Source organism: Pseudonaja textilis, chromosome 2 (genome assembly GCF_049901715.1).
Source record: "Pseudonaja textilis isolate UNSWEBS1 chromosome 2, rPseTex1.2, whole genome shotgun sequence".
NCBI lineage: Eukaryota > Metazoa > Chordata > Lepidosauria > Squamata > Elapidae > Pseudonaja > Pseudonaja textilis.
This window is the reverse complement of record NC_141991.1, coordinates 5,638,890-5,666,679: the sequence shown is the minus strand read 5'-3', so window position 1 is coordinate 5,666,679 and position 27,790 is coordinate 5,638,890. Positions and strand designations below refer to the sequence as shown.

General features: G+C 43.2%; 1 protein-coding gene across 3 annotated transcripts; it reads left to right on the top strand.

Moving 5' to 3' along the window:
• Positions 1-1,432: 1,432 nt before the first annotated feature.
• On the top strand, positions 1,433-27,790 carry LOC113450948 (uncharacterized). Of its 3 annotated transcripts, XM_026722288.2 has the most exons (7): positions 1,434-1,630; positions 2,681-2,754; positions 4,208-5,295; positions 10,293-10,422; positions 11,635-12,114; positions 18,902-19,129; positions 26,599-27,790. In XM_026722288.2, exons 3-7 carry the CDS (start codon positions 4,540-4,542, stop codon positions 27,375-27,377), a joined length of 2,373 nt encoding a protein of 790 aa, XP_026578073.2. In that variant the 5' UTR covers positions 1,434-1,630; positions 2,681-2,754; positions 4,208-4,539; the 3' UTR covers positions 27,378-27,790. The 3 variants fall into 3 exon arrangements, with proteins under 3 accessions (XP_087784010.1, XP_026578073.2, XP_087784009.1); XM_087927884.1 differs by lacking the exon at positions 18,902-19,129 and having other exon boundaries at positions 1,433-1,630; XM_087927883.1 differs by lacking the exon at positions 2,681-2,754.

Here is a 27,790-nt window from a genome sequence, read left to right as displayed (position 1 = left end):
TAGGAAGCTGCAGTGGTCTCGGTGTGCAGAGACTCAAAGCATGCAGCTATGTAGTCATATTCTAAATATTTTTTAAAAAAACGTTCTCCTAGGTTCACCTTTCCCGATGTGTTAGGCTAGAGCAGTTACCCCCACCCCAATTTAGGCAACTTTAAGTCATTTAATCAGAGTTGGAAGGGACCTTATAGGTCATCTAGTCCACCCACCACCACCATCCCACCCAAGCAGGAGACCCTACACCATTTCTGACAAATGGCAGTCCAATCTCTTCTTGAAAGTCTCAAGTGATGAAGCTCACACAACTTCTGAAGGCAAAGCTGTTCCATTGGTTGATTGTTCTCACTGTCAGAAAAGTTTTTCCTTATTTCCAGGTTGAATCTCTCTCCTTGTTCAGTTTCCATCCATTATTCCTTGTCTGGCCTTCAGGTGCTTTAGAAAATAGCTTCACTCCCTTCCTCTCTGTGGCAGCCCCTCAAATATTGGAAGAGTGCTATCCTGTCTCCTCTGGTCCTTCTCTTCACTAGACTAGCCAGGCCCAGTTCCTGTAACCGTTCTTCATATGCTTTAGTCTCCAGTCCCCTAATCATCCTTCTTGCTCTTCTCTGCACTTTTTCTAGAGTCTCAACATCTTTTTTATAGTGTAGTTTTATAATGTGGTGACCAAAACTGGATGCAGTACTCTAGGTGTAGTCTGACTAAGGGACTGGAGGCTAACACACACAACGAATGGTTGCATGATAGCAGCCTTCCAATATTTGAGGGGCTGCCACAGGGAGGAAGGGGTCAAGCTATTTTCCAAAGCACCTGAAGGCCAGACAAGGAATAATGGATGGAAACTGAACAAGGAGAGATTCAACCTGGAAATAAGGAGATATTTTCTGACAGGGAGAACAATCAACCAATGGAACAGCTTTGCCTTCAGAAGTTGTGGGAGCTTCATCACTTGAGACCTTCAAGAGGAGATTGGACTGCCATTTGTCAGAAATGGTGTAGGGTCTCCTGCTTGGGCAGGTGGGGGTTGGACTAGATGACCTACAAGGTCCCTTCCAACTCTTGATTATCTGTAAAAGTGGCCAAGATTGGGGAAACCCTGAATTAGAAGGTCTTCCTACTGAGATTGATCCCTACTGAGAGATGCTCGGGGAATTATAAAAGCTCTTCTGGGGGAATCCTCTTCTCCAGCTATGCTAGAAATCCCAGGAGCCTCATTGTGTAGGCCTCTGTTGTCCCCAGGCCTTGTGTGGCCTTGTCGTCCTTGCCATCATCTGCCCCCTTTTTTTAAAAAAGAAAAGGATCCCAATTGAAATGTTCTCCGCGCGCATCCCAAACAGGAGGCCACAGAGCTGTCCCGTCCTGGGGCACGGTTCGCTCCCTCCATGCTCCTTCTAAAAGCCCACTAAAGGGTTACACCGCAGCCACTCCTACTTCCTAGAGAGGCTGGAGTAACCTTGGGGTTGGAGGATGGGTGGGCATATGGATTCGGCAAGGCCTCTTCCTGCGCCCAAACACCCTGCCTTGGAGGAAACTATCAGAACAAGAGGCAACAGAAACACCCCTCCCTTCTCACCTACACCGGGGTGGTGGTGGGGTGGGAACTCATAGATCGTGGGGACGGAGCATTAATGCACAGGTGAGAATCACGCTGGGTGCAAAATTGGGACGTCAAAAAGGGTTTTGCCAGAGTCCAGTCTCTGCTCACTTGTGGTCCTGGCGCTCTCTTGCAGTTTCCCCCTTTGTGCGTTCCTTAGCTACATTTTCAATTTTCAATTTGTTGTGGAAGCTTAAGTTTCTCTTCCGGGGGAACCTTTTATTTTCCATTTTCTTCTTGATTCCACTTTTTTAAAAAAACAAACAAACAAACCACCAGGATTTTCTTCCTTCCTGCTGCAATAGGCTGAGCTGCCTGCCCTTTTAGAAATCTCTTTTTATAAAGCTTTGCTGCCCTTTTAGAATCTCTTTGCTGCAATGAATTTGGATGCTGTGTGAAGACCACAGCACGGGGAACTTGAAATACTTTTTGTAACTTCCCCTCCTTATACTAGACACCTTAGTTGCAGCGGGGTAAGCTAACCATGCTTCAAGAATTTGTTTCTAGCATTGGAAAAGCGGAGGTTTATATAGCTACACACCCAAATAAATCTACAAGAAAAAGAATTGACAGTATATGCGTAATTTTGCATTTATTCATTTATTTTGTCGTGTTTGTGTAGTGTATATCGGAGGTGGTGACCCTTTGTGAGCTGTATGCAACAAAATTTCATTTTAATGTAGGCCGATGAGTGTGCATTTAAAGTAACAATAAAGTTAGTCTATTATTAAGTCTGCCAAGGTGTGGTAGAATTGCGGAACCTACAAATATTATGTTTTACAGGATGCCTTTTAGGCCCTGATTTATTTATTTTAGAAATATTGCAATCCACGTTTTCTCCTATTAGAAACAATCCCAATATGAAGTAAAATTAATTTTTTGAAAATGTTAATGGTTTACCTCTAAAAATACCTTTAAAATCTTTGGTAGTTTAAATTAAAAAAAAAAAAACTTTAAAGGGACCAAAATCTTAAATCGAAGAGCTTGAGCAGGAAGGGTTATATCTGTTTTTCAAGACGTTCTAATTGTTGGACTCAAGACGAGACTCTGATTTAAAAGAGTTGTTCCTTTTGGATCTGACCTATTCTGCAGGATTGTTTTGGGGAAAAAGCAGCTGAGAAGGGACACAGTATTGGTCATCCTGAAATTCTGGAGGAATCAAGAAGGTAACTTTTAAATATTTCACGCTAACATTTTACATTCCTTGGTTCATTTACTTGGGAGCAAATCCCATTTAATTCATTGTTGGGACTGTAAATGCATAGATTACATCTGTCATGTTGGAGACTGACTCCAAGGGAGTGGAGGTGTGGCTCCGGAGGTTGTGGAGGAGGCTGGGGAAGGGCAGAAGCCGGCTGGGCGGTCAGAGGAAGACCCAGGCTCATCCCTTCTCCATCCTAGGGCACGCAGGGAGGAGAGGATAAGGGAGAGACGGGAATGGCGTGGTCTACTGGGGAAGAGAGGGCCTTGATCCTCTTCATGGGCTGCAGCTGTGAGAACTGGTTAAAAGGACCGGCGTGCGTATGGGCCAGTGCTGGAAACAAAGCATGGAAATATCTCCAGTTTATGGTTCCTCTCTGAGTTTGCCATCCTTCCCAGCATGTGTTCCGATATCTGTGAACATCTTCAAGCCCTTATCTTGCCTGGTTCCCTTAATTGTTTCAGTGTGGTTTGTGTTGTTTTTACTCTTTATAATTTATAAGCATTTTTAGTTTAAACGGCATTTCCTCCTTTCCGTAATTGTTTGTGGGGTAGTTTTTTTTGCCTCCAGTCAAGGATATTTGGAGCTTTGAAGCAAAGTGAAGGAATAAAAGGGGTTTCATCTGTTTTTGGGACTTTGTTTATTTTGTATTCCACCCTGGGTCATCCCAACATCAGAAAGATAGTTCTTTCCATAAGATTTTGCAGTCAAATAAACAAGGGAAAAAGAGAAGGAAAAAGAAAAATACAGATAGTCCTCAACTTACAGTCATTTGTTTAGTGACCGTTACAAGTTACAAATGGTACTGGAAAAAGTGACTTATCACAATTTTTCACACTTATGGCTGTTGCAACATCCCATCGCCAGATTCAGATGCTTAGCAACTGACTCACATTTACGACAGTTATAGTATCCCAGGATTATGTGTTTTCCTTTTGTGACCTTCCATGGGGAAGCCAGATTCCCTTAACAGCCATATTATTAACGACTGCATTGATTCACTTAAAAACTGCGGCAAGAAAGGTCGGAAAATGGGGCAAACCTCACTCAGGTCTTGTTTAGGAACACAAATGTTGTGCGCAATTGTGGTTGTAAATTGAGCATAATGCCATGTTAAGCCAGGGAGCACCACCACCATTTTTTTTTAAATAAATAAACAAACAACGATAGTTCTGCTGGTTGAAGACAAAAGAAATCTAACATAACGTTGTTGAATACTATGTTGATTAGAAGCTGGTGAAATTATCCAAAAAGTTTGCATGCTGTTGAATTTTCCTGAACCGAGAAAAAAATAGTGCTACAGTTCACCCAGCTCATGTGAGGTGGGCGGCTAGATAAATTTGATTAATAAGTACTTAAAATATCTGGGGATGGTCAGAGTTTTATTCCAACATTTTAATATATGTTCTCTCTTTTAGAATCAGCTGTCCGTTCCTTCAAGGAAGAAAATTCACTCTGCTGACCAGAAATGTTCCTGGCCCCTTCCTTGAGTGACTTCTTTCTTTTCATTTTCTTTTTTTAACTGAAATCTTTCAACGTTTGTGGGCCTCACCAGAAGATCCATCTGGTTCCTCCTTTGTAAACGTTTATCTTTATTTTTAAAGCTACCTTTCAGAGAAGAGGCTGCAATTGTTTGTGAGCTTGTTTGGCTTGGAAATCCTCCTCATTGCAGCTTTGAAAAGCTCCCGTCAGCCTCTTTCCTCCACGGAGAAAGGTAGATGTTGCCTTCTGTGAAACGTTAGCCGCAAAAATGGCTACGGAACTGAGGCCCGGAGGAGCCGCTTTCCTCTCCTTCCAGAATGTTCTGGGGCACGGCGTGAACCCTGCAAGGAAGTCCGAGGAGGAAGCCCAAGTGAGGTCCTTAGAAGCTGACGGGGAACGGATGGTCCCTCGAGTCATCCAGGTTGGGAGCATAGGAGAATTTCTAGGCTGGGTGGCTCCCCAAGAGACGGTCCAAGGGTCAGAAGAAGGTTTGGCTCAACGCTGGGAGACCCAGTGGCAGGAAGTCTTGAAGACGGTCCAGCTTCTCCCTCCTGGGTTTGGGACTTCACACCAGTCAAACTCCTGCGAGTTACTCCCCAACATCATCCAGGGCTTGAATGGAGACAGCAGCGTTCCTCAGTTCTTGGTAGTCAACAACGGAGAGTTTCCTCCTCGGATCCTTTATGGTCCGGAGGTTGAAGGAAACAGCCTGATGAAGGATGTACTTGTGGACCAAGGGGCTCTTTTGACCGAGGCTCTGCGCCAACGTTTTAGGCAGTACAGTTACCAGGAAGCTGAAGAACCTGAAGAGGTTTGCAAGAGACTCCAGGAATTTTGCCATCAGTGGCTGATGCCAGAGAAGCACTCCAAAGAGCAGATCTTGGAGCTGGTAATCCTAGAGCAGTTCTTGGCTATCCTACCTCCGGAGATGCAGTGCTGGGTCAGGGACCGTTGTCCTCAAGCTTGTTCCCAGGCAGTGAGTCTCGCAGAGGAGTTCCTCAGGAATCAGAAACAAGAGATTAAGGTAACACTGTTGAGGTAATTCCCCGTTAGGAGAATGAGCGCGTACAGGGAGACGTATTTGAGAGTAGTCTTTGAATAATACACACACAGCACACAGATACACTGTACAGTAAATGTAGGTTTTACTTCCAGAAAGGTTTAAACAAAGTTCAAAACAAGCAGTCCAAAGTCATTCAGAGGTTAAATCAGTCAGTTTTCAGTCCAGGGATAATCCAATAACAAAGTCCAGTGTCAAAAACAGTTCAGTATCAGACTTACATCAAATCCATGAATATCAGTCAGTTAGGAAAAAAGGAGGAACAGCAATACTTTCCAACTGAAGGAAAAAGAGATACTCACTGAGATGCACTCTCTTCTGAGACGAAGACTAAACAACCCAGGTTTCTGGCTCCATCTTATGGCCATTTGAGAAACCACACCTAATTACAGTTTTGCATTTTCTTAAAGATATCCTGGTCTATCCTGGTTTATATATTGTCCAACCCAAATGGCTGCTAGGTGACTCATATTCCTAAGAAACCCTGGCCTACAAATTTGGGGAAATTGTCGACCTCTGAGATAAAATGTGTTAATTTGACATATTTGGATTAGATGAATTGAGAAAACAGGTGATAAAGGAACTGGTTGGCTAAAATTTTCAAGATATTTCCCAGTGAAGATTTATACACAGGCGAGTATATTTGCCTACGAGGGAGAGAGGTATCCCATGATCATTAGATTAGATTAACAGAGTTGGAAGGACCCCACACCATTTTTCTTTTTACTTTTTTTTTTGAATATATTTTTTATTGTTTGCAACTGTAAATATACAAAGGTGCTGCTGTTTTGGCATTACATATACCCAGGGGTGGGATTCTACCAGTTTGCACCTATTTGCTAGAACAGGTTGTTAACATGCTAAGCAGTTCGGAGAACCAGTTGTTGGAAGAAATTACTGGCCTAATCCTGTAAGGAAGGCAGGAAGGAAACATTCTGGTGTTGCTTACAGAATCTGCCTCTCCGTTAACTCTTATTACATTCTTGGCAGGACTAGACTTCCTGTCTCTGGAACTTCTTTGGAGTTTTTTTTCCCTCCTTCGCTGGTACTTTGCTTGTGTGGAGTGACCATTCAAAGTTATAATGGCACTGAAAAAAGTGACTTATGACCATTTTTCACACTTACGACTGTTGCAGCATCTCCACAGTCATGAGAGGCCAGGCGAGGAGATGCGTGCCTTGATGGGAGTGATATTGAGTTGGCCACACCCAGCCAGTCACATGACCACCAAGCCACGTCCACTCAGTCACATGACCACCAAGCCACGCCCACCAATTAAGCCACGCCCACAGAACCGGTCGTTAAAAAATTTGAATCCCACCCCTGCATATACCATACATACAAAAATATTGCTAAACCATTAACTTTCCTATTATTCATACAGTATTTGCTTTAGTTTCTATTCATTGCGTCTTCTTGTTTTGTATCCACTGATAAAACTTATTCCAAGTTTCATAGTAAGCTGATTCCCCTTTATTCTTCAATTCTAAGGTTAAGCTCTCCAATTTTGCACAAGACATTATTTTCTTTATTATTTCTTTTTCTGGGAGACCCCACATCATTTCTGACAGATGGCCATTTAGTCTCTTCTTGAAAGCCTCCAGTGATGAAGCTCCCACAACTTCTGAAGGCAAAGCTGTTCCATTGGTGGATTGTTCTCACTGTCAGAAAGTTTCTCCTTATTTCCAGGTTGAACCTCTCCTTGTTCAGTTTCCATCCATTATTCTTTGTCTGGCCTTCGGGGACTTTAGAAAATAGCTTGACCTCTTCCTCCTCTCTGTGGCAGCCCCTCAAATATTGGAAGACAGCTATCGTGTCTCCCCTGGTCCTTCTCTTCACTAGACTAGCCAGGCCCAGTTCCTGCAACCGTTCTTTGTAAGTTAGCATCTGATGATTCTTGGATGCACCGTCTATTCCCTCATCAGTTGCTTAACATTTGTTTAACAGTTGCTTGCACTTTTCAGATAATCAGAGTTGGAAGGGACCTTCTAGGTCATCTAGTCCAACTCCCCGCCTAAGCAGGAGACCTACACCATATCTGACGGATGGGAGCCCAATCTCTTCTTGAAAGTCTCAAGTAATGGCTCTCCCACAACTTCCGAAGGCAAAGCTGTTCCATTGGTTGATTGTTCAGAAAGTTTCTCCTTATTTCCAGGTTGAACCTTTCCTTGTTCAGTTTCCATCCATTATTCCTTGTCTGGCCTTCGGGTGCTTTAGAAAATAGCTTGACCCCCTTCCTCCCTGTGGCAGCCCCTCAAATATTGGAAGACTGCTATCATGTCTCCCCTGATCCTTCTCTTCACTAGACTAGCCGTGCCCAGTTCCTGCAACCATTTGTTGTATGTTTTAGTCTCCAGTCCCTTCATCATCCTGGTTGCTCTTCTCTGTACTTTTTCTAGAGTCTCAACATCTTTTTTATAGTGTGGTTTTATCTTTTTTTATCATGATGCCTTGTAATATCTTGACAAAGTACGATACAACAATGAAAATGCTACTCAATGGAAGTGTATAAATTGATCTCCATTTTGAGAACAGCAAGGCAGATGACTATAAAAAACAGGTGGGAAATTTGTTTAGGTCCTAAAAAGCAGTGGTCGCCAACCGGTGGGCCGCGGATCACTGGTGGTCGGCGAGAAAATTTTGGTGGTCTGCAGAGAAATGTCCCCCTCCCAAAGCACTCCCCTCAAAGCAATTAATCCAGGCTGCATGGGAACACAAGGCTGCGCCACCTACATGGCCCACCCACCCACTGGCCCTCACCCTTTGGCCGAGTACAAACCTTACCTTGAGTAGAGCCACGCAAGCTGGAAATGGAAGGTAAGACCAACGGCGGGGGAGGGAAATCCACCCGGGTGGCTTGCTGACGTTGGTGGGAAAGTCGGTCCCATATTCCAGAGCTTCAGGAGTCACAAGACTGGCCCTTTGATCATCTCGGAGCAGCTCCTCCAGTCCATGGCAGGCCGGTGTACCTGGGTGGAGGAGCAGCTGCTCCGGGATGACCAAAGGGCCAGTCCTGTGACTCCTGCAGCTCTGGAATATGGGACCGACTTTCCCCACCAACGTCAGCAAGCCACCGCCAGTCAAAATTCATATTAGTGGTCTGTGGGGTTTAAAATTATGAGTTTGGTGGTCCCTGAAGTCCAAAAGGCTGGCGACCCCTGCTATAAAACACTTGGTGCAAACATGTCACTGAAAATTCACTTCTTACACTCGCATTTAGACTATTTCCCTTTGAACTGTGGGGCAGTTAGTGATAGAGTGAGATTCCACCAGGATATTGCAGGCATGGAGAAAACATACCAAGGGAAATGGAGTCTGTCCATGCTGGAATCTTCCCAGGGATGATCCTACTGTCAGGATTCTGGCAGTTACTCCAATTAAATCATGAGCCTCAAGCCACACTCCCAAAACTAAAGAGGATTTATTTGAAGCCACCATCCTATGTCCAGCACTAACCTGGGCGTAGCCAACTCTGAGATACGTAATTCACTATCATCCTTGATTCTGCTTTCCCCACCCCCACCCCTCTGGGTGTATCATCCAACGAAAAACATCCATAGCCAGGAGTCATCAATCATGCTCTCCAATTAGATTTTTGCACGGCAGGAGCTTCAGTCATCTAATCAGTCTTTGAAGAAAATATGAATGGAATGTACTTTCGATTCCACACTGCCGCCTCCTCTTTGAAACCTCCTCCCCTTCTTTCTGTTGTCAGCTATAAAACGTGTATACAAAATGTTTTATGAGTTGACACCTGCTGCATTTCACAAGAGAAAAGCCAAAAGGCTCAGTTTAGATACCAAATAAAGATGGAAACCTTGTCGTTTAATCTGATGTTAGAGTTTGTCCATTTTTTCATGCAAAAAGCATGACGATGTTACACGGATAAATGAATGGAAAAGTTATGCTATCGGTATCAATAAAAAGATAAATTTATTGGTGTGGCACCATCTCATCACTATATCACATTTTGCAGAAAAGTTATGGAGCTTAATCGCACATCCCTCCATGTAATTTTGAATTATTTTGATGCAGTTTTAACCGGAAGCTGTATGTTAGAACCTGGAGCCAATTAATACTCAGAATTTAATTTTCCTTTATTAGTGACCCAATTCTGGTAAAATTAATCTATTTTCATTTCTGAGGCTTTCACCTTGTATATATACCAGTGTAACAGGGGATAGAGTTTATAGTCTGAATTAGCATCAACTGAGCAGGGGGTTGGACTAGAAGATTACTATTCTATTCTATTCTATTCTATTCTATTCTATTCTATTCTATTCTATTCTATTCTATTCTATTCTATTCCATTCCATTCTACTCCACTCCATATTCTATTCCTGTTCTGTTCTGTTCCATTCCATCCCATATTCTATTCCATTCTATATTCTATTATTTTTCTCCATTCCATTCTATATTCTATTCCATTCCATTCCATTCCACTCCACATTCTATTCTGTTCTGTTTTATTCCATTCCATTCCATTCCACGCTATATTCTATATTCCATTCTATATTCTATTCTATTTCATTCTATATTCTATTCTATTCCATTCCATTCTATATTCGATTCTACTCCATTCTATTCTTATTCTATTCCATTCTATTCCATATCCTACTCTATACTATTCCATTCTATATTCTATTACATTGCATTGCATTGCATTGCATTCTATATTCCATTCTATATTCTACTCCGTATTCTATTCTATTCCATTCTACATTCTATTCTGTTCCATTCTATATTCTATTCTATTCCATTCCATTCTATATTCTATTCTATTCTATTCCATTCTATTCTTATTCTACTCCATTCTATTCCATATTCCACTCTATTCTAATCTAATCCATTCTATATTCTATTACATTGCATTGCATTCCATTCCATTCTATATTCCATTCTGTTCTATTCCATTTTCTATGTTCTATGTTCTATATTCTATATTCCATATTCTATTTTAGGTGCTGGAACCGTGCACAGCAGTGGTGATGATCTCCCCAGAGGCTGAAGGATCCCTGGCAACCTCTGGATCTAACAGCCTCCTTTGTGGAGAAGCTGAACTGAAAGATGGTCAGGATCCCAGCTCAGCGGGTAGGTACTCCTGGTAGTAAAGGCAGGAGAGAGTGTTACATGTTGATTGGGTGCTGGAAGTGTACAATCAGTATTTACCCATATTGAATACAGGTAGCCCTTGACTTACAACAGTTCATTTAGTGACTGAAGTTACACTAATGCTGAAAAAAGTGACTTATGACCTTTATTCACACTTACGGCCGTTGCAGCATCACATGATCAAAATTCAGACGCTTGGCAACTGATTCGCATTTATGACAGTTGCAGTGTCCCGGGGTGTGTGTATGTGTGTGTGTCACGCGAACCCCTTTTGCGACCATCTGATGAACAAAAGTCCATGGGGAAGCCAGGTTCACTAAACCACCGCGTGGCTAATTTAACCACGGCGGTGATTCGCTTAACAACGATGGCAAAAAAGGTTGTCAAAGGAGGCCAACCAAACTCACTTAATCAATTTTTCACTGAGCAGGATAAATGTTTCCCTCAGTGGTGGTCATAAGTTGAGGACTATCTGTATTGAATAGTTCGTTTAGTGACCGGTTACAATAGCGCTGAAAAAAGCGGCTTATGTCCTTCCAAAGAATAGTCAGGGTTGGTTTCCTTTAGGAATAAGCTAGTAGTATGGTAATAATAACCCCAATAATAAGCTAGTCATAGTTCAACCTAGGCCAGTGTTGACTAACCTTTTGGGGTTCCTGTGCCCAAAATTGCCAGCACCCAGAAGGCAATGCTCGCCCCCCCCATGCACCCTGCGCATGCGTGCACAATCCTCCCATGCTGCCCCCTTACCTGCACTGCACCTCCCAGCTGATTTTCGGCCCGTTTGAGGCCTTTTTTGGCCTCCCAGAGGCTTGAGGAAAGCTTTTGCACCCTTTGCAGGCCGAAAAATAGGCCCATTTCGTCACTTCCGGTATTTCCGAAAATACAGGAAGTGACGAAAAACGGGCCTATTTTTCGGCCTGCAAAGGCTTTCCTCAAGCCTCTGGGAGGCCGAAAAACAGCTGTGAGGTAACTTTGCCTGCAGGTCACATGCCGGCACAAATGGCCCTGTGGCACGCGCGCCATAGGTTCTCCATCACGGATCTAGGCCGTCTCTGTTGGAAACTAGGTGCTGGGAAGGATACAGCCCCCCCGCAACCTGATGTACCAGGATACAATTCCAGCCGTTGTTTCTTGTTCTTGGTCTAGTAGAGGAAGCTCAACATCTGGATGTTTATGCTGTTTCCACAGGTGACCCCGCGATAAGCAGGAATCCCCTAGGGGGAGCTTCACAGCCAGGGGATCCTGAGCTTCCCATGTTGTTTGGATCCTTAATGGGGCAACCAGGATCCCTCGAGGGAAGGGATGGGTTGGTGAAGACGAACCCACCGGAGCCGATCCAGAAAGGGGACGGAGCGAGGCTTTGCAGCGAAGGGGTCTACGAGACGGTGGTCCGTTTGGAGGAACACGGACACTGGTGCCTCGAATGCGGCGAAAGCTTTCAAGACGCTTTGCAGCTTCGTAATCACCAGAATTCCCATTCGGGTCGGAAGCGTCCGAAGTGCCCAGAATGCGGGAAAAGTTTCCGGGACCTTTCACACGTTCTCCGGCATCAAACCGTCCACACGGGAGAGAAACCCTACGCCTGCTTCCAATGTGGGCAGAGTTTCACCCAGAAACCAGCACTTAACCGGCATCTGAGAAAACATTTGGAAAGCCAGAATGACTCAGGTACGATGAAGGCTGCCCTGCCGTTATCTCAAAGGGAATCTCATAGGGAATATTGGAGGGTGGCTGAGTCCTCGGCTTAAGACCACGACTGAGCAAGACGGTTGTTAATTGAGTTGTGCCAAGGTTGAGAAACACCGATCTAAGCTACATGAACAGAATATTGTGAGGCCTATATTTTTCAATAGAATAGAAAAAGGAATGGAATGGAATGGAATGGAATAGAATAGAATAGAATAGAATAGAATAGAATAGAATAGAATAGAATAGAATAGAATAGAATAGAATAGAATAGAATTCTTTATTGGCCAAGTGTGACTGGACACACGAGAAATTTGTCTTTGGTGCAAATGCTCTCAGTGTACATAAAAGAAAAGATACATTTGTCAAGAGTCAAGAATCATAAGAATAGAATAGAATAGAACAGAACAGAACAGAATAAAATACTTTATTGGCCAAATGTGATTGGACACACAAGGAATTTGTCTTTGGTGCAAATGCTCTCAGTGTACATAAAAGAAAAGATACATTTGTCAAGAGTCAAGAATCATAAGAATAGAATAAAATAGAACAGAACAGAATAAAATACTTTATTGGCCAAATGTGATTGGACACACAAGGAATTTGTCTTTGGTGCAAATGCTCTCAGTGTACATAAAAGAAAAGATACATTCATCCAGAGTCAAGATTCATCAGGTACATACTAGGAAACAGTCAATATAAATCGTAAGGATACAGGCGACAAAGTCACAGTCATATAGTCACAAGTGGGTGATAAGGAGTGATGAGGAGATTAACGGTAATAGTAGTGCAGACTTTGTAAATAGTTGAACAGTGTTGAGGGAAGTATTTGTTTAGAAGAGTGATGGCTTTCGGGGAAAAACTGTCCTTGTGTCTAGTTGTTCTGTGTGCAGTGCTCTATAGTGTCCTTTTGAGGGAAGGAGTTGAAACAGTTTATGTCCGGGATGTGAGGGGTCTGTAAATATCTTCACAGCCCTCTTTTTGACTCATGCAGTATACAGGTCCTCAATGGAAGGCAGGTGGGTAGTAATTGTTTTTTCTGCAGTCCTAATTATCCTCTGAAGTCTGTGTCTGTCCTGTTGGGTTGCAGAACCAAACCAGACAGCTATAGAGGTGCAGATGACAGACTCAGTAGTTCCCCTGTAGAACTGGATCAGCAGCTCCTTGGACAGTTTGAGCTTTCTGAGTTGGTGCAGAAAGAACATTCTTTGTTGTGCTTTTTTGATGATGTTTTTGATGTGAGGTGTCCATTTTAGGTCATGTGATATGATAGAACCTAGAAATTTGAAGGTCTCGAAATGTGAAATATCGAAAGCCTTAATAGTGTTTTTCATCTTTTCTTTCTCCTGCACCAAAGACAATCAAGAAAGGGAATCTTGAGTTTCTTTCACATGCTGCACAAGTAGTCGACTTACAACAGTTCATTTAGTGACCATTTGAAATTACAAGGGCATTGAAAAAAGTGACCTATGATTGTTTTTCACTCTTATAACCATCGCAGCACTCCCATAGTCACATGATTTGGATGTTTGACAACTGACTCACATTTATGACGGTTGCAGTGCCCCAAGGTCATGTGATCCCCTTTTGCGACCTTGTAACTAGCAAAGTCGAAGGGAAAACCAGATTCACTTAACAACCAGATCACAGGTGGTCCTTGACTTACAACAGTTCATTTAGTGATCGTTCAAAGTTACAATGGCATTGAAAAAGTGACTCATCATGACCTGTTACGAACTTTAGAGGTGTAATGATTCACTTAACAATGGTGGCAAGAAAAGTCGTAAAAGGAGGCAAACTGACCCTTAACAAATGTTTCACTTAACAGCATGAGTTTTGGGCTCAATTGGGGTTGTAAGTTGAGGATTACCTATATGTAGTTACCAGGACCAAGCTCCTGTTTTGCTAACAATGGCCAAATATATTCTCCAAGCTCACCTGTGTCCTCTTCTACACTGGGAGATTGTATGAGAAACGATAAAAATTGCCGTACGATTTTGGGCTATAATTGCAACTTTCGGCAGCAATGGTGATTTTTGTCATCCTGCCATCCACTGGACTGCAGGCAGCCAATCTTTATTTTGGTTTATTTTCTACGTTTAGAGAAACCTGCCAGCTTACATAGAGCAGGAATCAGGGGTGGGATTCTACCAGTTTGCACCTATTTGCTAGAACCGGTTGTTAACATTCTAAGCAGTTCCGAGAACCAGTTGTTGGAAGAAATTACTGGCCTAATCCTGTAAGGAAGGCAGGAAGGAAACATTCTGGTGTTGCTTACAGAAACTGCCTCTCCGTTAACCCTTATTACATTCTTGGCAGGACTAGACTTCCTGTCTCTGGAACTTCTTTGGAGTTTTTTTTCCCCTCCTTTGCTGGTACTTTGCTTGTGTGGAGTGACCATTCAAAGTTACAATGGCCCTGAAAAAAGTGACTTAAGACCATTTTTCACACTTACGACTGTTACAGCATCCCCACAATCATGAGAGGCCAGGCGAGGAGATGCATGCCTCGATGGGAGTGATATTGAGTTGGCCACGCCCAGCCAATAACATGACCACCAAGCCACGTCAACCCAGTCACATGACCACCAAGCCACGCCCACCACCTAAGCCACGTCCACAGAACCAGTTGTTAAAAATTTGAATCCCACCCCTGCCAGGAACCCACATAAAACATCCACAGTAATACAACAAAGGCGCAATAAAGGCACACTGCTCAAACAGAACCACAAGCAGCGTTGGGCTGCTGCCAGTTCAGACAGGTTCGCCAGAACCCCTTGTCCCGATTCTGCACGGTTCGGAGAATGGGCAAATCAGACCACCGGCAGGCCCCAGCCCTGCCTGTTCTTTGGACCATTTTTGGCCATTTTAGGGGTGAAAAACGGCCTGAAAAGGCCCCCCAAAAGGACTGTTTTTCAGGCTGTTTTCAGGTTATTTTCAGGCCATTTTTCAGGATGTTTTCAGGCGTATCTTGGCTGGAAAAACAGCCTAAAAATGGCCTGTTTTGTGGGCTTTCAAGCCATTTTTGAGCTGTTTTAAGGCCATCTTTCCAGCCAAAATTGGCCTGAAAACTGCCCAAAAAACTGCCTGAAAACGGCCTAAAAACAGGCCAAAAAATGCGCGGGGGCAGGGCCAGGCAGTGATGGGATTAGTCCCAACCAGCTGAATCCAACCTCTTCCTTTGAGGCGAGTGACCAGGAGGTGGGGCTGGCTGTGATGAGTGACATCACCCACTCAGTCACATGACCAACCGGCCACGCCTACCCAGCTAGAGAACCGGTTGTTAAAAAATTTGCAGCCCACCACTGACAACAAGCATTAAAAATAGGGAACAGAGATGGCTTCATAACCTTAAGATAAGGTTCCACGAAATAACTACACTTTTAAAAGCTTCCAAAATGTATGTGTATGTGTATATTATGTTTATGTATATGTATATGTGTATATATATATTTATATGCAGGTCTTCGCGTGTTCAGGGCTTTTTCTGTGTAAGATTGAGAGCATCTTGGCAACGTTTCGACGAGGTCCCACTCGCCATCTTCAGGCTGGTGCTTTTGGCTTCGTGCTTGTGCGAGCAAAGTGTGATCGGAGCTGCCGTCTCCCTATATATACTGGTGGGGAGGTTGGCTATGTTGTCATTTCTTGATTGATTGATGGAGTTGATGTTTGCAGATTGGCTGGCTTTTTTGTAAGAACATGTGTGGCTGAGGTATTGGCTGTGAGTCTATCCGCCTCCTGTGTTGTAAAGACCTGGGTAATGGGCTGTGTGATGACCTTCTGGGTTCTATTGTTTTGACATCCTGGGTCCTGTGCTGTAATCTCCTGGGTTGTAATGACCTGGGTAATGGGCTGTGTGATGACCTTCTGAGTTCTATTGTTTTGACATCCTGGGTCTTGTGCTGTAATCTCCTGGGTTGTAATGACCTGGGTCATGGGCTGTGTGATGACCTTCACCAGCCTGAAGATGGCGAGCGGAACCTTGTCGAAACGTTGCCAAGATGCTCTCAATCTTACACGGGAAAAAACCCGAACAGGCCAAGACCTGTATACCTGTACCCGTGAAAATCTACAAAAACATTTAAAATTGTAGCAACGTTTTGGCAGAATCTCATCTGCCATCATCAGGCTTCTGTATAGTGTTCATCTGACAAACACTATACAGAAGCCTGATGATGGCAGATGAGATTCTGCTGAAACATTACTACAACTTTAAAAGCACAACTATAATGACGTGGAAAAATACCCAAACAAAGCTGAATACCATACATATAAATATTCATGAAAACTTAAGAAAATATATATATAATTTTATATAATATATATATATATAATTTTCAATGCGTGTTATGGGGGTAGCCCTTCCATAGTAATTATTTGTTAATTACTACACATGAGCCTCTCTACCTACCCTTGCTGTGAGGATTAAAGTTCCTCTTCCCTCTTCTCACACATAAACACACCTAAATAGTGTGAGAGAAATCAGACATAATGAGGATCACAGCAATTAAAAATCTCTCAGTTCTTGCAAATTTATGTATTTATTTATTAAACGGTTCTGCCGCCCATCTCCCCCAAAGGTATCTTTGGGAGGCTTACAGGTTGTAATTATTAGCAATAGCACTTAAGACTTATATGCCGCTTTTTTGTGCTTTACAGCCCCGTTTTACAGAGTCAGCCTATTGCCCCCCACAACAATTTGGGTCCTCATTTTACCCACCTCGGAAGGACAGAAGGCTGAGTCAACTTTGAGCCTGGTGGGATTTAAACTGCCAAATTGTAGGCAGCTGGCTGCAGAAGTAGCTTGCAGGACTGCATTCTGCCCCACAGAAGCTCCTCTGTTATTATTATTTTATTATTATTTTTCCTCAGAGTTAAATTACACACTTTAAAATCCAACTATAGAAATCTTGGCCTACAACAAGCTTACTATTATTATTTTACTTGTGCCAATGCCCAGAGCTTCAATATCAATCTAAAAAACTATCAAAACATTGCATAAAAATGTAAATTACGAGGATCTAAAAATTTATCTCTGGTAACGTTTTGCTGGAACCTTACCGTATCTTCCAAAATGGTTCCCCTTCTCCATTTGGCTGCCTGTTAATCAAAACACTAAAATGTGTTGTCAATCTACGGATGCATATAGCGATAGCTCTCAATTTACAAACATTGGGTAATGACTGTTCTCGACGTTAACAACGGTACTGAAAAAAAATGACGTACAACCATTTTTCATGCTTAACGACCGTTTGCAGCATCCCTAGGGTCATGTGATCAAAATCCGGAATGCTTGGTAATGGGTTCCTATTCATGATGGATTGCAGTGTCTCAGGATCCTGTTTAATCTCCTTTTGCGACAAGGAAAGCCAATGGGGAAGCTTGAGAACTGCATGACTAAATTTAGCAACTGCAGCGATTCACTTACCAACCGTGGGAAGAAAGGTTGTAAAACAGGACAAAAGCTCACTTAGCAACTGTCTCGCTTAGAAACATAAATTTTGGCCTCAGTTGTGGTCATAAGTCAGTGGTATCGAACTCAATTTCATTGAGGGCTGCCTCAGGGCTGTGGTTGACCTCAGGAGTGCTGGAGTGCCTTTAGTTTAGTTTAGGTTTAGTTTAGTTTAGTTTAGTTTAGTTTAGTTTAGTTTAGTTTAGTTTAGTTTAGTTTAGTTTCCTTTCCTTTCCTTTCCTTTCCTTTCCTTTCCTTTCCTTTCCTTTCCTTTCCTTTCCTTTCCTTTCCTCTCCTTTCCTTTCCTTTTTTACTTTACTTTATTGTCATTGCACCTCATACAACTAAATTAAATACCATCGTCAGTGTACATTGTAACTGTCAAAATGAACACAAACACACATCCTTCACATTCTATACATTGAATTGAAAACCCCTAATATTGCTTTAATATTCCACTATACAGTAGAATTCAGTAGAGTTACTGCCCTGGGATAGAAGCTGTTTTTCAGCCTATTTGTCCTTGTTTTTATTCTCCTGTACTGTCTGCCAGATGGTAATAGTTCAAAAAAAGGGTGCCCAGGATGAGATGGATCTTTGAGAATGTTTTGAGCTTTCTTAAGGCAGCGGGAGCTATAAAGCTCTTCCAAAGAGGGGAGAGGGCAACCCATGATCCTCTGGGCAATGACGTTAACCCTCTGGAGTGCTTTCCTATCTGCCACTGTGCAATTGGCAAACCATACAGAAGTGCAGTAAATTAAGATACTCTCTATGGTGCAGTGGTAGAAGGGCACCAGCAGTTTTTCATTCAGCTGTTGTTTTCTGAGAAGTCTCAGGTAGTATAATCTCTGCTGGGCCCTTTTGACCATGGCTGCAATGTGGCACCCCAGGTCAGGTCCTCTTTTAGGGTAACACCCAGAAACTTAAAACCGGCCACTTGGTCTCCACTGATAAGCAAGGGCTGGATGTCTGATCTGTTCCTTCTGTAGTCACGTGTGGCTGACTGGGTGGGCGTGGCCAGCTTAACACCACTCCCCAAACTGCTGGTATGTTTCCTCTTCACCCTGGGTAGACCGGGCCAAAATCACGCTGGCCCGATGTTTTCCTCTTTGCATTAGGTAGACCGGGCTGAAGCAACGCGGGCTGGCCCCTTAACATTTTCCAGGATGGCCCCCGTGGGCTGAATCCGACCACATCTCAGGCCGCATCAAGCCCACAGGCTTTGTGTTTGACACCCATGTTGTAAGTCGAGAACTATCTGTACACTTATGGTAGTTTGGGTTGTTTTTCTTTTCTTTTCTTCGCTTCCTCCAAACAGGTTTCATCCCAAGTATGAAACACCCAAGGACTGACATGGGTAGTCGCAAGCGTCCAGAGTGCTTAGCATGTGGAAAAAGTTTCCGGGATGTTTCTCAGGTCCTTCGACATCAGACGGTTCATACGGGTGAGAGGCCTTACAGCTGCGTTGAGTGTGGGCAAAGTTTCACCCAAAAGCCAGCTCTCAACCGACATACGAGGAAACATCTCAAAGGCGAAACCTACAAAGGTATGGATGAAAGCGTAAGACAGGGTCCACAAACTTGGAAACTTTAAGACTTGTGGACTTCAACTCCCAGAATTCTTAAAGTCTTAAAATTTGGAGACCTCTAGTGTAAGAGATAAGGAGTCTCCGGGTGTCAACATTCCAGCAAATCTCCATTCCAGCCAATAACTACAAGACAGACATCTCTCAAAAGTTCCTTCTATTTGGATAGTAACTGGCACATCTGTGGAATCCTGAATCTGAAAGTTTCGGGCTTCCTTGCAAAAGTAAAAACTACAAATCCATCCCCCGTCCCCATCTCCACATCACATCCGTCCCAATGTAAAACTTCCTTTCCACTATGCGCAACACTACGTGACCTTGAACCAGAAAAAGAATTTTATTTTGTCTAACTAGATATTCTCAAATGAATTCCCCCCTCCCGCTCCCCCTCAGTTGTGGCAGCGTGGGAGCATCGGATCTCAATAGGGCTTCCAAAGCTGACACCAGGGTTCGCCTCTTCTCCAGTTCTGGAGATTGCAACATGTCTGTTTCTTCTCTTAAAAGTACATCTAGAACTCGTATTTTTAGAATACTATATTATGCAATTAAAACATTTATACTGTTGCAGCAAATCTTGCTTCCAAATCAGGACACAAGACCACGAAAGGTTGGAGAATACAGGTTTTATTTGCGCAAAGTGTTCAGAGCATTAACATGGCAAATTCTGAACCCCCAGTTCTTCCTGAGACAATATTTTTATACCTGTTATGACATCAGTGTAGATCTGGGCGTTACTCTTATTACATTTTACCAAATAAGGACAAAATTGCATACATTTCTATAAAGAAAGTATAAAAAGGAAATAACAAGTATATTTTTGATCACTCAGTTATCTTACACTATCAGTTATTTTCCATGTTCACCCTTGTTTACAGTAACGTGGTTAGTTCAAGTTCCTGAGTTCAGCAATCTTGTGGGTTACACAATGTTTTGTTAAGCAAAGCAACGGGAAGCCGGGACCTTTGCTAAATATGACTTGTTGACCTATACTAAATATAAAAAGTGCTTTATATGCTTTATATGAAAAGTGCTTTATATGCTCTTATCCAGCTGCTTCAATACGATAATATATGATTGTGTCATATATTAATATATTACTATACATATATATATATGTGTGTGTGTGTGTGTGTTTGTGTGTGTTTTCTGAGGTTCTCGCAGGTATTTGTATGTGGATCTTTGGTTATTCAGGTTTTCTCCCGCGTAAGATTGGAAGTATCTAGGCAACATTTCGATGAGGTCTCATTCATCATCTTCAGGCTTGTGTCTTCGGCTCTGTGCTTCTCAGAGTGAAGATGATGAAGATGATGAATGAGACTTCATCGAAGCGTTGCCTAGATACTTCCAATCTTATGGAAAAAACCCAATAACCAAAGATCCATATATATATATATATATATATATATATATATATATATATATATATATATATATATATATATATATTTGTTTTCTGAGGTTCTCATGGGTATATATATATATATATGGATCTTTGGTTGTTCGGGTTTTCTCCGCGTAAGATTCGAAGTATCTAGGCAACGTTTCGATGAAGTCTCATTCATCATCTTCAGGCTTCTGTCTCCGGCTCTGTGCTTCTCAGAGTAATGTGAGATTGCAGCTGCTTCCTCCTTTTAACTGCCAGTGGGGTGGGACTTGATTGGGTGGGGGCTTGGCTGTGTTCTGATTGGGTGGGGGTGTGTTCTCATTGGTAGGGGGTTTGGCTGTGTTCTGATTGGTTGGGGGTTAGCCGTGTTCTGATTGGTTGGAGGCGTGTTCTGTTCAGGTGGGGGCTTGGTTGTGCTCAGGTTAGTCTTAGTTGCTGGGGGATTTGAGCTGGTGAGTTGTGATCTTGCTGTTTGGCTAGAAGAAAACACATACTAACCGCTATCTACATGCACTCTCACACCACCACCCAGCACAGATAAATTCCGTAGCCAAGACACTCATCTCCAGAACAAAATGCTTAGCCGATGAACAACACCAAAAAACCGAACTACACACTCTCACCAACGTACTTGCAGCCAATGGATTCCAAAGAAAGAAGATTACCCACCTAATCCAAAAAGAAACCCCAACCAAAATCCAAGACAGAGAACAAGAAAACGGCCAAAGCCCTCCTCCCATATATAAAAGGCACTACAGACAAAATTAGCAAGATCCTCCAAAAACACAACATCAAAACAGCATTCTGCACAAACAGAAAAATATCCACCATCCTAAGAAACCCCAAAGACAAAATCAATTAGAAAACCAAGGGTATATGAAATCCCCTGCACTGCCTGCCCTACCACATACATTGGACAAACTAACAGAAGAATAAGTGCACGCATTGAAGAACATAAGAACTCAATCAAAAAAGAAGAAACGACCTCTTCCCTGGTCCAACACCTCAAAGCCACAGGACATGAAATTGATTTTAAAAATACCAGAACTATCGCCAAAACCGAACACTTCAACAGCAGAATAATCAGAGAAGCCATAGAGATAGAAAACGCCCACACAGCATGAACAAACGAGATGACACCTCCCGCCTTCCAGCCATTTGGAAACCCGCCCTCATGAACAGACGAGTACCTAACATGAAGAAGGACACCAGACCCACACCCATGAGAGCCACACAAGATGCCACCACCACACTTCCATGTAGAAAACAGACTCCCACCCACTCAGAAGATGAGACATGACCATGGACCAGAAGCTGCACGGCAGCTGCATCACTACCCACTTCAAACCCCTCCGAGCCATACATGAAGCAAACCGACACCCACTATGAAGATGCAGAAGGACCACGAACTCGAAGCCAAACAGCAAGATCACAACTCACCAGCTCAAATCCCCAGCAACTAAGACTAACCTGAGCACAACCAAGCCCCCACCTGAACAGAACACGCCTCCAACCAATCAGAACACGGCTAACCCCCAACCAATCAGAACACAGCCAAACCCCCTACCAATGAGAACACACCCCCCACCCAATCAGAACACAGCAAGCCCCCACCCAATCAAGTCCCACCCCACTGGCAGTTAAAAGGAGGAAGCAGCTGCAATCTCACATTACTCTGAGAAGCACAGAGCCGGAGACAGAAGCCTGAAGATGATGAATGAGACTTCATTGAAACGTTGCCTAGATACTTGAATCTTACGGGGGAAAACCTGAACAACCAAAGATCCACATACAAATACCCATGAGAACCTCAGAAAACATATATATATATATATATATATATATACACACACACACACATATACATACACACACACACACACACATGTTTTCTTAAGTTTTCGTAGGTACTTACATGTATGGTATTCAGCTTTGTTCGGGTATTTTCCCACATCTTTATAGTTGTACTTTTAAAGTTGTAGCAACATTTCAGCAGAATCTCATCTGCCATCATCAGGCGTCTATATTGCGTTCGTCTGTGAGTCAGACTTTCACAGCCGTTTCTGTTTTAAATTTGGTGCTAGTCTACTGCTGTGCCAGAATGGTTTTTTTTTTCATCCTGATTGGTTGGGTGTCTTGGTCTGTGTTTATTGCTCTTGGAGTTTGCTGTGTTCTGCTTGATTGATGTTTCTAATATCTTCTGTCTGTTTTGTGGCTTTTTTTGTGTCTTGATTGGCTGGCAACATTGTGTTCCTATATTGGAGGCTTTTAGTGCAGCTTGGCTCCAAGTAAATGGAAGGCTAATATTTGTTAGGAAGCTAGGTTTCATCTGGGTGCCTGGTTGGGGTGTGTTTGAGCTGGAGGTATCAGGGGGGATCTGTTTGTGCCCAGGTGTTTGCCTGGCTAGTGGTGTGGAGATTTTTTTTGTTTGTGAGTGCAGGCTTCCAAATAATTGACAGTATGGTGGAATCATCTCTTCTATTCATGTTTTCAGGTCGTTTTTCAATCTCTATGGTTTCTCTAATAATTCTGTGGCTGGGGTTTTCTATAGTGGCTAGGGTTTTGGTGCCATTGAAGTTGATGCTATGACCTGCGGCTTTCATGTGTTAGACTAGTGAGGAAGTGTGTTCCAGCTTTTTTACTGCATTTTTGTGTTCATCCAGGCGGGTACTTATTCTTCTATTGGTCTGTCCAATGTATATGGCCGGGCATGATGCACAGGGGACTTCATATATGCCTTGGTTTTCAAGGTCAGTGTTATCTTTGGGGTTTCTTAGGATGGCTGCTATTTTTCTGTCTGTTTTGAAGGCAGTCTTGATGTGATGCCTGTGTAGTATCTTACTGATTTTGTCTGTAGTACCTCTTTTGTAGGGCAGGACAGCTGTTCCATAGGTCTGTTCATCTTCTAGGTCTCCATTATGTTATGATACTACAGACAAAATCAGTAAGATTACAGCACAAGATCCAGGATATCTCCACAGCAAAACTCACAAGGCCATCACACAGCCCATTATACCAACATCAACTCCATCAACCAATCAAGAGGCAGCAGCGCAGCCAACCAGCCCAGCACACCAGCCCCCACCACCAGTATTTATAGAGAGGCGGCAGCTCCGATCACACACTGCTTGCACTGGCATGAAGCAGAAAGCACCAGCCTGAGGATGGCGAGTGGGACCTCGCCGAAATGTCACCAAGATACTCTTAATCTTACACGGGGAAGGACCCGAGCACACCTAGACCTACATACCTGTACCAGTGAAAATCTACGAAAACAAATATATATATATATATATATATATATATATATATATATATATATATATTATATTATATTATATTATATTATATTTTATATATATATTCTGTCTCACCTGTGACCATGAAGTGAGAGTCCAAGCCTCCAAAGGAATATAAATAAACAGACAGGACCAGGAACGACAGAGTTAAATTCCTTTGACTGGAGGAATCCTTGGCAGTCTTCCAAAAGCTGCGTGCCAAGTCCGATAACAAACAAGACCATAAATCAAGAAGCAAATGCCGCAAGGAGAATTTGTCCAAGCTGCTATCACAAATAAACAAATTGTCCCGAACGACTATTCCGAGCTAACACGCCCTCTTTTATTTCCTGAGGGGCGTGTCAGTCTCTCAAGTCAGTTCCTGATTTGACCTTTCCTTTTACGTTGCATTTCCCGCTTCTGCCTGCGTCTTTGCCTTGCATCAAACCAGCATTCCTCGGCTTGATCCTCAGCCAAGGACTCCGGCACGCTCTCCTGATTATCTGCCAACACCTGAGGCACAACCAGGGAGGATGGTCCCGGGGAGGAAGATGATTCTGAATCCTCCAGCAACGCAGGCTCAAACCTCAGAGCCAAGTCCTCCTCTTCCTCCTAGCTCAAGTCTGTGTCTTCCAGCAAGGCAGGCTCAAATCTCGAAGCCAAATCCCTCTCTCCCTCATTACTCAAGTCTGTATCTTCTAACAAGGCAGGTTCAGACCTCCGAGTCACAACACATACATATAAAATCATGTGATAGGATTATATATATGCTACATTATATAATTAAAATATTAATATGATTAATATGATTGTACTAGAGATAGTCCTCAACTTATGGCCACAATGGAGTCAAACATTTCTGTTGCTAAGTGAGAAATGTGTTACGTGACTCTTGACCCATTTTACGACTCTTCTTGCCACATTTGTTAAATGGATCACTGCAGTTGTTAAGTTAGTAACACGGTTGTTCAGTGAATCTAGTTGCTGGTCAGAAGGTCGCCAGAAGCGAATCCCATGACTCTGGGACATTGCAACCGTCATAAATGTTAGTCAGTTATCAAGCCTCCCAATGTCAATCAAGTGACTATGGGGAGGCTGCAATGGTCATAAGTGTGAAAAATGGTCGCAAATCACTTTTTCCAGTGCCGTTGTAACATTGAACCATCACTAAGTGAAGTGTTGTACGTCAGCATGTATACGTTAATAATTGTATATTATATAATTTATATATTAATATAATTATATATTAATATAATACTACTATACTAGTTGAGAGCGTGGTGGCTCATGAGGTTAGAATGCTGGGCTGATGATCAACAGTCTCGCCTTCGAGCAGAGTGAGCTCCTATCACACGCTCCAGCTCCTGCCAACCCAGTCGTTCAAAAGTACTATACTAATATAGTATTATAGCAATAGCAATTAAACTTATGTACTGCTCCCCAGTGCTTTACATCCCTCTCTAAGTGGTATACGGAGCCAGCCTATTGATCCCGCAACAATCTGGGTCTCCATTTTATCGACCTCGGAAGGATGGAAGGCTGAGTCAACCTTGAGCTGGTCATGGTCGAACTGCTGACAGTCGGCAGAATTAGCCTGCATTCTAACCACTGCGCCATCAGGGCTCCTCACGCTGTATTGTATACTCTATTATTACCTTGTTCTCAAATTGTAGTGTTGCAGCAATTCTTGCTTCCAAATCAGGACACCAGACCACGAAAGGTTGGAGAATACAGGTTTTTATTTGTGCACAAGGTTCAGAGCATTAGAATGGCAGATTCTGAACCCTTGGCTCTTCCTGAGGCGTCACTTTTATACACTTCATGACCTCAGCTTAGCCCGGGGCGTTACTTTGATTAAACTATACCAAAAAAGGAGAATAACATATATACCAAAAAAGAGAAATACATCTAATTACTCATTTTATCTTACACCATCTGTTATTTTCCATATCCACCTTTGTTTACTGTAATATGGTTAGTTCCTTGGTTCAGTGACCTTGAGGTTTTACACAATATTGTATTAAGCAAAGCTCTGGGGCATTGGGGACTTCTGCTAAATATAAAAGTGCTTTATGTGTAATTTTTCTACTGCTTCAGTAGCAGTTGTTGAAATTTCTTCATGATGTTGTTCAATACATCGGATTTAGCCTAAGTTTGTGATGGCAAACCTTTAACCTAAGTTCGTGAGGGCAGAACCATTTGTGCCGGCACACAAGCTGCAGGAAAACGTACCTCACTGCGCATTCGTGTGCCTCACAACTGATTTTCAGCTGGTTTTAGGCCTCTTTCAGACTCCCAGAGGCTTGAGGAAGGCTTCTGCAGGTTTTTCAGGACGAAGAGTAGGCCTGTTTAGTCACTTCCTGCTTTTCCAGAAATATCGGAAGTGATGAAACGGGCCTAGTTTTTGGCCTAAAAAGCCTGCAGAAGCCTTCCTCAAGCCTCTGGGAGGCCAAAAAGGGCCTCAAACCAGCTGAAAATCAGCTGTGTGGCACAGTGCAGGTTAGGGGGTGGCAGGGGGTGGGTGGGTAGGGATTGCACACGCATGTGTAGGAGGCAGGGGTGCGCATTGCCTTCTGGGTGCTGGCACATGAGCGTAAGCGTGCAAGTGCACGCACAATTTTTGGCACAGGAACCCAAAAAGGTTAGCCACCACTGGCCTAAGTTCTTAGCTACTTTATGAGCTTGTCTGAATGGTCCAAGTTGCTTATGTGGGTTGAGGATCTGCTTTTTCTTTGGCTGGTATATTTAGACTTTTTTTCTTATTGCAGGAGACCAAGAACAGCACGGGAACCAGGAAAATAGCCACCGGGTTGGGGCAACCTCTTCTTGGGCCTGGCCTAACCAAACATTCCCCGAGAACAGAGTTGGCCCCTTTGCCGGCAGCCTAGGACAGCGCCCATCAATGAATCAGCCTCCCAAAGCTGCCTCTGGCACGGATCAGGAAGGCAAAACGGCCAGGAAAACCATCAGCCGTCGAGGGCAGAAGAGATACTGGTGCTTTGTCTGCATCAAAGGCTTCCGGGACAAGGCGGATTTGGTAAGGCACGACCGGATCCATACGGGAGAGAAACCTTACACCTGCCCAGACTGTGGACGAAAATTCAGCTACACGTCCAGTTTGTACAAGCACCAGCTGATCCACAGGAGAGCGGCCAGCCTGAAAGGGAACCAATTCAGACAGATGACCGTAGACTACGATCCAGATGGTTTTTCAGCCAGCCGCGCAGCTCCCTTGGCCTGTTTTGAGGGCGGCGGGGAGTGGAGGAACGGAGTGAAGCTGTTGGTGACTGAGGTAAAACCACCCATGGAGGCCTTATCGGTAGGAAAGGCCGACACGCAATCAAACCAGTTCAGAGAGATGACCATAGACTATGATCCAGATGGTTTTTCAGCCAGCCCTCCCTTGGCCTGTCTTGAGGGCGGCGGGAGGTGGAGGAACGGAGTGAAGCTGGAGGCGACTGAGGAAAAACCACCGATGGAGGCCTTATTGGTAGGAAAGGCCGACATACAATCGAATGATTTCACTTTTGACATTTCAGTGACGTAGTTCTAAGCGGTCAGCTTCACTGTTGGGCACCCTGGTGCGTTTCGGACAGATCGGACTTTAGCACCCAGGAAATTCTAGCTTGAGCAGAGAAGAGAATTTTGGCTAGTTGATAAAAGCGATACACTTCAAACCAACCAGCTGAATCCACAGGTGGGTGGGTGGGTGTGTATACACACAAACCTGCCCCACCGCATGCTTCTGTATATATATATATATATATATATATATATATATATATATATATATATATATATATATATATATATCTGTACGTAAAGACTCTTTTTTATCTTTGACCATCATTACATTATTAATATTATTATTTTATGCACAATAATACTTCAGTGACCTCCATTGCAGTTTTCCTTTCTCCATTCCAATAAAAGTCTAAGCCAACTGTCAGGATTTTTAGA

Excerpts from the sequence above, each read along its gene's own strand:
- LOC113450948 (XM_087927883.1), top strand. The coding sequence starts at position 4,540 with ATGGCTACGGAACTGAGGCCCGGAGGAGCCGCTTTCCTCTCCTTCCAG. Across the intron at positions 10,423-11,634 it reads TCAGGATCCCAGCTCAGCGG|GTGACCCCGCGATAAGCAGG; the intron begins GTAGGTACTCCT and ends CTGTTTCCACAG. Across the intron at positions 12,115-18,901 it reads GGAAAGCCAGAATGACTCAG|GTTTCATCCCAAGTATGAAA; the intron begins GTACGATGAAGG and ends TCCTCCAAACAG.